The sequence below is a fragment of the Pieris rapae genome, chromosome 19, assembly GCF_905147795.1.
Source record: "Pieris rapae chromosome 19, ilPieRapa1.1, whole genome shotgun sequence".
NCBI lineage: Eukaryota > Metazoa > Arthropoda > Insecta > Lepidoptera > Pieridae > Pieris > Pieris rapae.
Window position 1 is genome coordinate 6993066 of NC_059527.1, and position 16417 is coordinate 7009482.

General features: G+C 33.7%; 1 protein-coding gene across 1 annotated transcript in view; it reads right to left on the bottom strand.

Annotated features, from left to right (window-relative positions):
• Window positions 1-16417, bottom strand: part of LOC110998252 (interference hedgehog) — a 76807-nt gene that overhangs the window by 20282 nt on the left and 40108 nt on the right. Inside the window, exons 3-9 of the mRNA XM_022266839.2 lie at window positions 11811-12040; window positions 6972-7166; window positions 6244-6416; window positions 5113-5317; window positions 2507-2723; window positions 1420-1550; window positions 260-347 (exon numbers count right to left, since the gene is read on the bottom strand). Coding sequence (XP_022122531.2) covers window positions 260-347; window positions 1420-1550; window positions 2507-2723; window positions 5113-5317; window positions 6244-6416; window positions 6972-7166; window positions 11811-12040 — 1239 coding nt within the window. The remainder of the gene's footprint in view (window positions 1-259; window positions 348-1419; window positions 1551-2506; window positions 2724-5112; window positions 5318-6243; window positions 6417-6971; window positions 7167-11810; window positions 12041-16417) is intronic.

Consider the following 16417-nt stretch of genomic DNA (forward strand, 5'->3'; position numbering starts at 1 on the left):
TTAACTTTGCAGCAATACAGTATGTAAAATCAGTGAAGTGAAGTAAGTGAATATAGTGAATCAAGTAATTAATAGTGTTTAATTTCTTATAGATCTATCTTTAATTAATCAAAATTAGCTCAGCACTATTTTGAGGAAACTCTTAAAAAAACAACATTTTTCAGTTCCATACAAAAATACCTGATTTAGATCACGTTTTGTTTCCGAGAAATTTGTGGCCCTTCACTATATTACAAAAAGTAATTCATGTTTATCTCACCTTTATTTTTTCTTGAGTTTTTTCTGTTGTGTTTCTTCGGTGGTTGGGATGGTATGTGCATAGATTTCGGTATGTCCGCTGTGTAATCCTGGAAACATTTGTTATTCGTTATATTTTGCACTTAATTTGAAACTGAATAAATAATTTTTCAATAGTTATACATACATATTTTTAGTGCCTAAAAACTATGTTTCACGTTTTTGAACTTGTTGACTTGACTAATATAGTCTATATATAATTGCATTATTGTATAAAGTGATATAACCATCCAAGATATAACCATTATTATTTATTAAGTGATATATAAATCTTTGTATTTTCGCGTAGACGGTCGAATATGAAGGTCAAACGATCATCGCCCGCTTACAAATGAAAGATTGAAGCTGTTTGGGGATTTTTGCTCTATTATTAATGCTAATTGAATACTTCAAATATGTTCATTATATAAACTTTGTGAAAGTCTGCATTAGCTAATTGAAATGAGTACACCCTACCCTAGTCTTTTTATGGCATAAATATTAAATACAATTTCAAAGTGAGAAAGGACTAGTTTCGTTATAAGAACTATTTTTAATATGACGGAAGGGGGTCATTGAGTGAGGCTATTGAACCCCAAAAAACGCAACAATCGCAGCCCATGGACACCCAGTGGGTGCAGCCTTTGAAGGAGGAGTAAGAGAAGTTTATTCCACGGTTCTCTAGTTCGCAAAACAAAGTGTCTTGTGAAGTGGAACGTGGAAGGTTTCGACGTCAATCGATCAGTGAGTGTTATTTAAGGTAGTTTTTGTTGCGCAACACCACTATGTGGAACCAGCTGCCCACTGAAGTATGCTATATGCTCCAAACAAAACGCCTGCAACGCACTTTCGAGCGCTCTGACATTGAGTGTCCATGGGCGGCGATATCACTATACGTCAGATGTGCCTCCTGCCCGTTCATCTTGTGTTCTCGAAAACAAGAAAGGCGACCTCCTCTTTACCGACCCATAACCCAAAAGGAGTTCGATTCCTGGTAAAGTATCGTGTTGGAATTGACTTGTATAAGCAAAAATTATACAGAAATATTCATGGTTGTCGGTTCTTAGATTTGCAAAGCATAGATGACCGATTACTTGTAACACATGGAAATTAATTAGTCCCATTTGGGGGCATTCAAAATACCTGTTCTGATATCTGCACAGGGACAACAGTGAGCATAGCAGCGTCGTATGCGCATCCTAACTCGTTGCACGCAAAGCATTGAACGATTCCCGCATGACGCTTTTCAACGTGGTCTATGTAGAGATCCGAGTCTGAAAGAAAAATTAATTACATTTAGGGCCTGTTTCACAATGTATGGATAAAGTGCCAAATAGCTATGCAACACATAAATTATTTGAAAGATAAAAGTTCCGAATAAGACACTTGGCATTTCATGACAAATAGCGCTATCTGACAGTCGTGAAACGCAAAAATACTGTTTATCCTACAAATAAGTAACAAAAAGCTTATTTGGAACTTATCCGGACATTGTGAAACATGCCCTTAATATTTAAATAAATTATTAAAGGTAAAATTAGTTGGGATTCAACCCAAACTGTAAAAATGTAGCAAATTAAGTTAAAACTAATAAATTAATCATCTACAACCATTTTTACGTAGGTCTTAGATTTATGTATCTGTTTCATGATTGTCAATCTAATATGCAAGTAGGTTCATCGTTTGTGCCTGACACACGCCGTTTTGGGTCTAAGGCTGAGACAAGACGATTTTTTAACGATGTTTTCCTTCAACATTCGAGAATTGTAAATGCGCACACACACAGACAGATTTCGTCGACTTTTTAAGTCTAGGGTTCTAGTTCACCGTACGAGCAAGTATTGGACCCGTAGAATGAAAAGTCCATTGCCCAGTCGTAATTTATAATAATTAATACATTTCTGAACGAATTTCAATTAAGTAATATGCGATAAAATCATTTACGATTTTATAGATACAAAGCCAAAAGGATCAAATTGTTAATATTTGGTTCATTTTTCATCTATTAATTTTTAATTAATTTAATTATTACTATATAGGTTTAAAAAATGCCCTTTCTAATATTATTTCTACGATTACGACTGCTCTGTCGTAACGGATAATAAGAAGAATGTCATTTGCTAGTTAATGTTTGTTTATAGAAGAATTCAGTCCATAATTGTTTAATAATTTTAGTCTCTAATTGTAGATATGTTACTGAATATGAATTATCAGATTCGGTTTAACTTACCAGTAGCCCTAATGCCCTTCCCACTTTCAATGAGTTCAGCATTCAGAATCCAATGGACTGCAGGAGGTGGCTGGCCATAAAGCCTCCCACAGGCAACATGTGCACTTCCACCTTCGCTGGCGTTCACACTTCCAGCTGAGCCTTCCCAATGCGGAGGTTGGAGGGCGATCGCCTTCCAAGATCGACGAATCCCATTTGCTGAACACGAGTATATTCCCTGAGGAAAAAGCCATATCATTTATTACAAACAAAAACACTCACACATAAACACACAATAGGTTTTAAGGTATATGTTAGTTGTAGAATTACGAAATAATTATATATCCAAAATTCTACATTTAGTAGTATCATTTATACGTATAATACCTAGCAAAGTACAAGTGGCGTCGATAAAATAACATTATTGACGACACTTAAGACTGCTAATTCTCAGCGTCTGTTTGACTTTTTGTTTCAATGTACCAACTGAAGTATTGCGGATTGCAGTTCCTTCCAGAGAGTGGCGATAGATTCATCCCAGTGATCGCCCGCTCTATGACTTGATTTGGGAGCTGGCGGTAAATGTAACTTTTAAGGTGTAAATAAAGTTTACACCTTTTATGAATTTGACATCAAATTTATTTGACCAACTTGCATATGTATTAAATACTTTGATTATATGAAAATATTCAATTTAAAAAAAAATTGTTTCTCTTATACAAAACGCCAATTTCATAAGTACAAATTAAACATGATCACAAATATTACAATTAATAAAAATAAAATGTATTTAAAAATCAAGTGGTTTCAGCGTTCGGCTCTCATACTTTGAGGTCGTAGGTTCGATCCCGGATGTACAAATACAGTAGGTATGTCTATGTGCGGATTTAACATATGCCCGCAAGGTGACGGAAAACATTGTAAGAAAACCGGCATGATTAAGTAGTGTGCACTTCTGTGCTTTCTGGCTAATTACCTACTCCTCTATTAAGTAAAGTACTAAATCAGTTATCACAAAACTGATAGAGAAACCTTAGAATTACACCTAGAAGGTTGTAAAGCCACTGAATATATAGCTATCGATTTGCCTCCAATATAATCATACATATATGAAGCCTTTGATTAATATATTTCCAAGAATTATCCCTGTAAATCAAAATATGCAGGCATCAAAGGCAGACGATTGAAATCGATGCCATTGGTACCAACAGTGTTCTTGGAAGTCTGCTTTCTATATTTCTAAAGCGGTTCGTATAAATTACTTATAGGAAAAATGATGTGATAAATTGTGTGTCAAAAAGTTGCCCACATTTTTTTGTGCAAATTGCCAAAAAAAGGGTGGCAGGGGGGGGACTGCCGAGGTTAAAAGCTATATATTGCATATATATAGCATTTTTATAAACTTACTCAATTATAATTGTTTATTTATAGAGTATTTTTTTCTTTATTAAATTAATATTCAAGTTTTTTCTTTGATATTAATTCAATCTACCAATCTACCACTCTACCAGACTCAGACTAACACTCCTATATAGTCTGTCTCACTCTAACGCATATCGGCTGCACCTGCCGCGCTTACTACGTCACCGATCTCATCAGAGGGATGTGAATACGCAATATGCGTTCATTCCCACTCCAACGCATATGCGCTACGTCATCGATCACTCCAGACCGACGTGAGCCGCAGTATGCGTTCTGTCCCATTCTAAGGCGTATTGGCCGCACCTATACTACGTCATCGTGTGTTAGGTTTATTCTCGTTACAGAATTTCTTGATTCGGTCGCCGCGCTCAAAGCCCGCGATAAAATGCAATAGCTTAAAAATCAATACTTTAATTTAATCGCCTGATATTATATACCTTCTTTATCTCTTAACCTAACCTTAAAAATTTGGAAATTATTTTACACGCCCCATGACAAACCGTCACTGACGCAGGATGATGATCACGTTTTGCCATTCCAACCACTTGAACAGTTTCGGTTAAAATTCACAAATCAGGCCGGAAGATGGCGCTGCAGTCGGTACTCTCATACTTTATTTACTATACTAATCGCTTGAAATATCAAACAGGACAACGAGAACGTCTGTCGGTTCCGCTAGTTTCTTAAAAATGTATCTCTTGCATTAACTACACACAGCCACAAATGCTTGAAATAGTATCGTCAAATGTTGCTTTCCTTCAATCCGCTTAGCAAATGTCAAGTGCTCGCAACTCGGGCAAATAAATACGCCTCAAATCGGCTTATGTTCAACGCACATCTGGATCTTAAGTTATGTTTCATATTTCTTATTCTACAAAAGCTCTATTTCAAAGGTGCAATTGAAATTAAGGTTTTATTAAATAAGTATCGTTGTTTTGGTATACAGTAATTCCTCCTACAACACGGTAGATGCTTCCGCGTAATAGGAAACTCGTTTACAAAATCAAATAGTTTCAAATATTATTCAATATATTAAACGAAGTAATACCTATTTGTGTGTGTTGCGTGAAGGTAGAAGAAAAGGAGAGAATAAGAAGAAGGATTTTGCTCTATGTCTTAATACTCATTTTTACCATATTATCGGCCTTAACAAATGAACTTTGCACCAATGCCGGAAAACTTTTAAAGGTTACGTACGTACGTACCTCATTTTCTGTAGTAAAAGGTGACACTATGAGAGTGTGGTCGTGTCTCCGAGGGAGACTGGGCGATCCCTCCTTACTCCAAGTGATCTTCGGAGGAGGAGTACCCACTGCCCCACACCAAAGCCGCAGTGCAGCATCAGGACCCACTGGCGCTAGAAGAACTTCTTTCTCATATTTACCAACGTATTCTTCTGTTTCTAGAAATCTGTAAATCAAAGGTTGTTTCAATGTCAAAGTAAAAATCATTTATACATATAGGTAACACAATGTACTCTTATAAACGTTAAAAAAAGAAATATACATTAAACGCTTCTAATTTTAAGGCGTAGAACGGAAGAGAAGAACTGGCAATAAACTCTCCGCTCTTCTTTTGTTATCGCCAAGATTTTTTTTTTACACAACGTAACGTAACGTTAAGTAACATAAAAAATCTTAGGATAATATTTGAACCCTTTTTTATATATGATGTATTTCATCTTTGGCTATAACGTGTCCCAACTTGAGAAATTTTATTAATAAAGGAGGTAAATCGAAAATTTATTGAAATTGCTTGGAATTTGAATTTCATTTTTTCATTATGATTTGAAATTTAACTTACTGTTTCGTTAACAATTTCATAGACGTAGTATTGAAAGTCTTTAATGTATGTTACAAAATAGGGTGGGAGAAAAAACACGAAATATCATAAACCCATTTTTTTTTTTTTTTTATGAGGTGGAAATGCACTTATGCAGGCCCGCATCAAGAATCGAACTTGACGCGGGGACTGTGGGGCTGGATCTACACTCAAAACCCTCTGCTATTCAGAGGGGTAGCGAGACCCTACCCACTAAAACCAGCCCATCACACGCCCTTAAGATGGGCCCTCGGGGTTCGCTAGGCATTCTACCCAAGGGACCCGGGCTTAACTATATCATAAACCATTTGACTAAGAATCGTAACGAAGTGATTTATAATTTATAATATATTTATTTTATTTCTCACAAAAACATATAGAATAATTGTCATTCTTCTTTGGAGTAATTGTTATTGTTTATGTGAGACTGATGCCTGTTAAAGGTTAGTGATATACTTATATCATGTGGCATACGATTAAATGAAAATGTTACACTGAACTGGAAAAAAACTTACCTGACACCGCCATTTCCCTCGTGCTGCACTCTCAAGTACGTTCTCTCAGGAAGATCGATGCTTTGCCCACTTATCTCGTTGGTAGCGGCACATCCGTAGGTTCCATCATCAGCAGCTGTAGCGTTGTGGATGACCAGCACTCCGTGCGGTGTCTCCAGTTGTTTGCGAGAGCCCTAATTAGACATTAATTTGATATATCAGGTCTATGGCAAGCAGGTTTCCTCACGATGTTTTCACAGTTCGAGCGAATTTTAAAAAAGAAAGAAAGTCCATTAGTTCACAGCCATGGATCGAAAACCTAACTAAATGATAAAACATTCCTATATTTTAAAGTTTTTTGGAAATAAAGGTTACTATTATTATTATTTATACACGTTTTATTCGCTAGTCAGAAGTCACTAGCAGCCTTATTAATTAAAAACTTTACCAAATTTTAAATATATATATATATATATATTTTTAATAATAAACTCTGCCAAATGTATTTATATAGCTAAAAGGCTGGCAACGCACTCGCGAGCCCTCTGGCATTGAGGGTGTCCATGGGCGGCGGTATCACTTAACATCAGGTGAGCCTCCTGCCCGTTTGCCCCCTGTTCTATAAAAAAAAAAAAAAAAAAAAAAAGCTTAGTTGTATTGTATTTTTTAAATCTTTTGTCTTGTTTAATTTAAATGCAATATAGATTCTAGGTAATTAAAATACAGAACTTAACATTTCAACAGCTTACCTTGCCATTCTCCTTCCACCAGCTCAACACTGCCGGCGGTTCAGACTTCGGCTCCTTACAATGAAGTACCACGGTGTTAAACAGTGGTGCAGTGATCACCCGTTTCTCGGGCGTGTTCTGGGTTAAATCCAGTCTGGCAATGGACAGCTTTGCCGGTATTGATACCAGGCTAATTGCGCCGTACCATATTACACACTGAAAAACATCAGGGTTGCATTTTTATTTTATTTTTGCTCCTAAACATCACATATTTAATCGGATCAAATACTCATGAAAATATGTTTTAAAAATATACACGTGTGGAAATGACAGACGACTAACATTTACCTATGAGTAGATACTCACATTTTTAATAATAAATAATTATAATAAAAAAAAATTATACTCAAAACACAAATTTACAACATTCTAAATGCAATATTCACACCCATTTCTTTTCATTTATGTCATTGTTTTTTAAAGTAAGGAAGAAGGCGAAAGGAAATATATGGTGGAGTTGAGCAGTCTCTACTGCGCACCGCATTCCACCCCGAGACACTGACACAGCAATTCATGCTGAGATTGGGCCTTAACCTTAAACATAATATACTTCTATTAACATTAGCGTTTATACTAGACCTAATAACTAAGCCAATTACGTCCAGTGTCATTAAGAAATTGGTTAAGTTGCTTGTCATTAGATGTTTATTGCTTATTGAACCAAATGGAATATAATGATAAAACTTTATTTACGATAGATGTGTGTTGCCAAATAGATCTAACGTTTTCAACACAGGGCTCCCTACTCTCTACACTAGGGGGCCCTGTGTCGAAATCTGAGGCCCAAACCAACGGCGGTAGTGCCACTAGATTTTTCTTCGTTCAGCTTTCACTGGTGCCAGGAGGAACTTCTCTTTCAGAGTATTAAACTTAAACATTCGGTAATTAGTCAAGAATCTGGGGCAAAGCGAAATTTCAATACATTTGGTAAACTGTGAAGGACGAATATTTAAATTGTACGTAATGAAATGCGAAATCTAACGTTGAGATAAATATTCGCCTTGGATATTCCTAACGGGACCAAATTCTGGTTTCCGAGAATAATTAATCTTAGCCAAGTTTTCAGGCTATTGAAAGCTTATGTTAAAACACCGAAATAATTATAAATTCATTCATTAATTTGCTTTTATTAAGCTTTATCAGTAAGAATATTTTGTTGAATAATATTTTTAAGGAAATTTAAATACGCAATGCGATTGCGAGCCGTTAATAGTCAGCAACGGGATTAAGTAATTAATAATTAATAATAATAAAATCCCGTTGATTTCATTATTTTGATCTTTTTAAAATTTTGAATATACAGTTTAGATTTGTTAAGCCGCAGTAAAGTTAAATCAGAGAGTTAATGGAATCTCTAGAGAGTTAATTAAATATCAATATGTTGTTTCTCTTGTAACTCACTATCCTAACTTCCTTACAATTGATCGAAACACCTTCATGGGCTTGGCTTTCTTTCTCCATTCGATTCCACCTATTTATAGCACGCCCTCTTTTCCTTCTTCTTGTCCCTTACCATATAGTTGTCTTTAAAGTCCACCTTTGATGTGTATCTTGTTATATGCCTCGCCCATTGCCACTTCTGTTTTAGGGCAAATCTTAAACATGAATAACTTTTATTTTTGTCGTATATTACTTTATCTATAATTTTTATTTTTTTAATAAGCTTCTTTGCTTCTTTGGAAGCAGAAAGCATTGGAAAAAAGTTAACTTAATAAAGTCCTATATGTCAATTGTAAACGAAAAATATTGTATTTCACCTCGAAATATGCTTTTGTTTTATAACCATGTAAAAGCCGCCTAATAAAATTCTCTTTTATTCTCTATATCTTTTATAGGCAAAAAAAAGCTGACAATTCGACCACCCAAACTTAAAAGAAATTCTTTATATTGGTAAAGGAAATAGAAAATACCTTATTCGCGTGATAAAATATACTTTCAATTGTTTATTAGTAAAGTATCACAATTACCTATTTATTTATCAGTTTAACATTTCTTAATATGAGTAGTACCTAGTTAGTATATGTTCCCTATTACGTAAATAAATTTACTACACAATTTATCACCTCTTCCCTTCCTCTTGTCCGCAAAAGAAAGAAAAGCTCTAAAAAAATATAGTATATTATAGATAAGGTATACATTTTTTGTAGGAATAGATGTATAAGAAAGTAAATCATTACTGTTGACGTAATAACCAAACAAAAAAATCTGTTAGTTTTTTTTGTCGTCTAGAATTGCATAGTATTTTAGGAAAAAGCCTCTTCCATATTTTTCCATTTAAGTTAAATAATTCACTTATAAACTCAAATCAGCGGTAACGGTCCAGTATTTTTTGTTAATATAAGATTATTTTTAAATAGAGGTGAACAAAATGTTACAAAATTCTGAATATTTTATCATAATGTGAAGAAAAATTGTATAAGGGCCCGCAACCCAAAACTAAAGAGATCCTAATTGTTAGCTGTACAAGCAATAGTAAAACTATATGTAACAATTGAATCGCCTCACGTTCAACGATGGTTCAATTTATTGTGCGAATAGGTTTTCCTGTTTCAATTTAGACATTCCTGTCATCATTCCTAAAACGAATTGGCAATCGGCGCTTTATCAATATTGCGTTATGTAACATCTGTCATTGTTGTTAGAAGTTCCGCAATATTATCCCGATACTATATCGTCTAACAATATTCGCACTATACTTCGAAGCATTATTCTTTTCTTTCCACATATTAATCAATGCAGTAGTTTGGCTTAAAAGAGGATGTCATGACAAGGATACGAAAGGTAATGTTTAGGCGGTTTGTAGAAAGGATAAATAAGAAGCGGTTAACGAGAAGGGTATACAAGGAACCGTGGATGGTGAGGTCCGGGCATACCTGGACATATCTGGATCAAATCCTGGAGGGGAGCGTATAATTTTTATTTATATAAATTTTTTATAAATATATAAATCACTATATATACATAGGCGGGTGGGGAGTCTTGTTGAAGTGAGTGATGCATTTCACTAGATTACCTTCTAGTTGCAATCAGAAGCTTATAATATTTCGGGTAAATGTTACCTCCATATCGATTAGTTGCTCCAGTTGGCAACTGGATCCAAATATAAGACCTTTTATAATGAGATGCATCGCTGTCTGAGTTGTTTGTAGGTCGCTCATACATGACGGATTCAAACTAAATTATGTATTCAGAGATCGCCCGATGTCCCGTTTAGATCTGCATCATTTGTGGGCAAGGTCTATTTTATCTAATAATTTTAAACCCCTAAAATATTGCTTTTAAAGAATTTCGCTGTTTAGCGACGTGAACTTCTTTGTAATTTTCCCAAAGCATGCATGGTGAATGTCATGAAAGTGGATGAAGCGAGTAAGGTATGTCAGGACTGTAGCAGGAGATCTGTGATCTCTGACTTCGAAAAAAATGCGTGATGAAATAAACAAATAATGATGGAGGAGGGATGGAGGTTTTGTGTGAAACGTCAGATCTTTAATTCGCAAAATCGATGCAATATTTAACGCAAACCAATGTAATTTAAATTTCATCCCAGTGCCACAGTAACTTTATTAGTACGTATTTAAGAGAATCCTCACGATGATTTCCTTCACCGTAAGAGCAACTGACAATATATATACACGGAAGGACCATGGGTGCATCAGGATTCAAACCTACGACCTCAGGAATAAGATTCTCCCGAACCTACTAGGCTCACTTCTCATATTCACGTTACACATTCCTAAAAGCGTAATCATCATTATACATATAGGTTAAAATAATTGTTTGCCTATTGGAGAAAAAAATGATCTCGAAACAGATGCTTAACTCTGAGGCCCAGAACTCAATTTTACGGTACAACAGGTACGGTTAATAATAATGTTGTTAAAATTGACAAATGTCTTTAAATATAATATGTAATTGATTTAGCAATGAAACATTGATTGCGCGTATTGTTTTGCAAATAACTCATGTTGTTATTACTTTAAACTTGTAATTGATTTACAACCATTAATAATTATTGATATCTACAAATTAAATTAAACGTTGACAAGTTTTATTTGTTTGTCTGTTCGCGGAACATAGAATTTACAATTTACGATGCATTTAAACCTATACAAAAAACGAAGTTGGAGACTAATAAATCATATTATTGATTTATTTTTTAAAGCAATCGCATTAGGAGTCGATTCTATTTTTTAAATAAGTCGTATTTGGGGCAAATTTATTTTCGGAATATTTCGAGGAAAACCTTTCTGTGGTTAAACAAAAGAATGGTGCTCCGTCTTGACAAACAACTTAATATGATGTAGTTCTGGGGAATCTGGGGACATAAAAGTAGGATTCTTTTTGATGTTTTACATCGTCCACTAATGTATTGTACATTTTAACGATGATTCAGAACTAATGTGGATTACTTTTATTGTTATTCTTTTTAAGTCTTTATCTTGCAATCAGTCAGCTAGACTATGAGCAGATGTGTTGAAGTGTTAGGCGTTCAGAGAAAAATCTCCATCGAGACTGCTTCTCTCTGTCAACCGTGTCTATGAATACTCAGGATTTGTCGCCTTTTAATGGTTACACTTACCTCGCGTGAAAGGATCACATTTATTCGCTGCACGTGCTAGTGCTGCGGGGGTTTTATCCCCTATATTCTAACTTAAAAATAATTTTAATTTAACACCGTGGTTTCAGAGATAAAGGCGTTCAAGAATCCTTTCGGCTTTATATTATGTGTACTGTGTTGATAAATAGAACTTAATTATGTGTTAGCCATTTCTTTTATGTAATATTTTCTGTGGAACGAACCTGATATAAGCCATCAACCATATTCTCATTGACATCTACAACCAGCTTGGTGGACACTCCGTCATTTTCCCGTGCTGGTACCTCCTTCCATTGTCTCCAGTCCCCATCAGCAGCTTTCCACCTCCATTGTAGACGTTCTCCTGGAACTCTGACGGCGCACTCGAAGGTCACTTCATCGCCAACCGGAGCTGCTACCGATTCAGGATACTTTGTGAACTCCATTTCAATTTCTGGAATGTATAAATTTTATAGGTAGGTTTAATTTTTTTTTTTCTTTAAAACAGTGTTGTGGTTTTAAATAGTTTATTTTTGTTCAGATTAAAACAGTTTCATACGCTATTTTATCCAATCTCATGACGAAACATGACCGACAAGTCCTAATAAAATAATTGTTATTGTTTTGTTTACACGTTTAGTTAAAACGTGACATTAAAACATATTTGAAAATAATTAATTGAATAAGAAAAATCACGGAAACTCTTATACAATACGAAATGGCGCCTAAGCATATTGCCGCGCATTTGGGCGCTGCCACAGATAAGTTAAATTGGAACATGGCATAACACATAAATGGCGCTTGAATATTATGGGATTAATTGTTATGGCTAATTCGAGTCAAAGAATATAATATAGCAATGTTTTGTTTAAAAGCATTGTTACGATATTAATTATGCACGTGAATAGCGATAGATGATATATATGGCATATATTATTGGCAATCAGCCAAGTCAATCAAAAAAGGCTGCACGACCGTAGTATCTTTTCTTGAATCATTTAAAGCCATTCTCGACCTCCTTAACTTCGTTGAGGATAAAACTATGAGCGTTTCAGTAACCTAACAGATACTTTAAATATAATTTAGTTTAAATCAAAAAATAAGACTTGGCTGTAAGGACTAAAGTCCTTTAAAGCCTTTCCCACTAGGGATAAATTGAAAAATAAAATAGTTTAAATCAGTTGTTAAAGAATTATAACTAGTCAAAGGCTGACTTTGTGACTTCTCACTGACATAAAACTGACTGGCGGTCATCAAACTTAAAGGAAAGTCTAGCATAGATCTTGAAATTTAGGATTCAATTACTGTTTAGGCAAGTGAAGTGAATTGAATTCTCAAATCTAATTAAATATTAATTAGATTGGCATCAATCTAAAAACAAAGGTCAATTGTCAGAAATTTAAAGATCATAGACAATATATTGTCTTTGACGCTGTTCAAACAGGCTATAGACGTTATTCAAATTCCACGTTATAATAGTGGATATATGTATTATTATATTTTAAGAGCGAAGGTGCGCGAGTGGCGAGACTTCGGACGCTTTTTATTTGCATTCTTATGAACAAAACTTGGAATAAATAACGATCAACTTGGCCTTGAAACGCGATTATGTTTCGAACGATTATTATCAAATGACGCATCCTTTTTACTAAATACAAATATAATGTATTAAAATATGGTATGTTTTATAAAGTGTTATGTTGAGAAGTATAACATTTTCTTCTTTATCATTATAATATTTAAGCCAAGTCGTGGTCCTGAGAAAATACATATATAGAATATAGATTTGAATTTTGAAGGCGTGTTGGGGTTTTATTTCATATAACGTAAAAAAATAATTTTAGCATGCCTGACAAACATGACATGCTATTCGCATTTCCATTTTTTTTAAAACATTCACAACTCTAAAACAGAATAATGCTTATGATTCTTATTAAAAAATGCGTGCGTACAAAGTAAACATGTCAGAAGTGAAACTTTGTAAATTATTACTTAGGTAAAAGCCCCAATAGATGATCATATTCCAGTATATGATCACTCTGTGTATTTGTATATCTATATTCACACTCTTTACACACTGTATACATGCTAATTATAATATTAAAAGATAAAAAAGATGCCTTAGCACAAGTGCGAATTGCCATCTAAAGCTCGAAAACTACTAAACGTATACATCAACCAATATCGTGTATTTTTATATCGATCTTCCATACTCTCTCTCTCTCGCTCTCTCTCGCTCTCTCTCTCTCTCTCTGTCTCTCTCTATCGGTCTCATTCGCTCTTTCCCTTTTCTTCGGCAAAAACACTACACATCTTCGTGACGTTTATATTATTATTTATTACGTTTCATGCAGAGTTTTTTTACCTACATGCGGCTAAAGAAGTTTCACTTCAACAATTATTAGCCTCACATTAACATATTATATTATACAACAAAGAACACTCAACGCAACATAATAAACATACCATAACAATATTATATCATGTTTCAAGTGATAGAGGTGTATCAGATTGTTCTCATGTGCCAATGACCGTTTCAAGCATTTTAAATAAAGAATTTATTTGTTGCTGACTCACAACATAATGCCTTTTTATAATATTTATATTAGTGTTTCAATCTCAAAGGTACAAGGGGTTTACTTAAAACCTTAACACAATAGTTTCTGTATTAAAAAATTGAGTTTAACGCAACTGTAAGCGTTTTTATAAGTGTTAATATTTTACGTTCATCATAATAATTGTCCCTTCAGAACAATAGATTGTAACTTGCGTACGGACAGTGGACACTTTTATAACCGGAAATGCATTTGTCCAAGAGAATTCAAGTAAAAAAGGCGCGCTGAGTAAATAAATAAATATAATCTGTACTTATATTTATAAGTTTGCGTGTGTAATTACAATCTATGTTCAATACCAAATATCTATTTTGTTTTCTTAATAAATAAATAAAATAAACAACGCGTGTTATGTCAAATCCTTTCTTTACTTTAAATAATCAATAGTAGCAGGCAAATGTAATCAAATATATTACTAAAATAAAGATTTTTCTAAATTAACGTACACTTAGTATGAACGACGGTGACCTGTTCGGAATTTCGGAGCCACTCCCACGCATGGAGACGGAATGTTTTGAAAATTAAAATGATTTATCAATTATTTACATAGACCACCAATACACGGGTAAAGGTCAAAAGTTCTAATGAAGTAGTGGTAATAAAAATGTGTCGTACACTTAAAAAGGTTATACGTAGTTGTAAACGTCAAATAAAATTTTGACATTTTTAGAAACTCCATATAAAATGCAATCTCTTCGCTGTTTACACTCATATTTGATAATTAATATAAACCAAATAATGTACATAAAACCGTACAAATAATATTAAAATATACATGTCTATGTTTAAAACATAGCAAATAGCCTTTTAATTATTTTAAAAACTGGGGTAATTTAAAGTTAGTTAGGGGTGGTTAAACAGCAATAAATGATTTTTATTTTTATTTCATTATGTGCATCAAAAAATCACTACATATATATGTTATCTTTAATTTTGTATGTTATTCGGGACCCGGAGACAATTAAGATACCATATAATTTAATATTCAGAGCTAACATAACCTTATATTTAACGACCGGTGTAAATTATGTGAAAATTGGAGATAAAATGAAGATTTTACCGTTGTGTGCGTATTTATACGGCGCAAGATTTGTTAACTGTTATTTCTTCTATATGAATCGGAAACGAGATTCAACGCTAAGTCGTGTTTCCGAATTTTAATCTAAATGATTTGGTTTAAATTTTTATCACGCACACAAGTGAACAAATACAAAACATTAAATATTTGTATGTACGTTTGAGGAAGTTATACCATATTAAATGGTATTTTTTATATAGTATAACTTCCTCAACCAAATTAACATTAATGTTTGATTAAATTTGTAACCAGTGTAACTAAATAAAAATTAATTTAAACCACGATAAGATTTTTGTGCATATTATTATTTTTTGATATTTGATTTTGTATGTTATGATAACGAATTGTAAATATATAAATACAGTCAAAACAGTTTACGACGACATCGTTTAGAACAACATACCGGTTATATTGACCAAATCCAATTGTCCCGGCTGAATTCTATTGTATCAGGTTCTGAATGATGTCATCGGCTATTACGACTATCGGTTTTTACGACCAAATATGAGTAGTCCCTTCAATATCGTTATAACAGATTTTGACTGTAATTATTTTTATAATTAATTGCGTACGAGCTGGCCGTATTTTTTTTTCAATAAATACTAAAATTTTCTATTAAATTATCCTACCTAATAACTTAGTTATTTCTTCCAACTGTTGTTCCAGCCTTTTCAATAATTAAACCAAAAAAACCAACGGATAATAAACCCAGATGTTGACAGGTCACAGTGGATTCTTCTTTACACACTTTGTCTAAAACTGAATTAGACAAAGTACTGTCGTTGTAGCAATACAGCTAAAGAGATGCTGCTACATGTCCTGACCGATTGTCCAATGTATGGATACAAGTATAACACTGAACAAGCTATGGGAATAAAAATAACAGAAATGAACTTAAAACAAATAATGTTTAACAATAGGTTAAGAGGCATATTTCTGGAATTTGCTGTAAATATTGAACAAAAGTTCTTAAATGAATTCGGTATTTGTGCTTAATCATCCGGATTACCAATACAATTTACTTAAGTTACTAGATACCTCCGATGACAACATAAACGGGGAATTAGGTAGTAAATAATTAATAAGAAACAAAATACTGCAAATTTTGTCTTATAGCCCTGTATATTTATAATAAAAC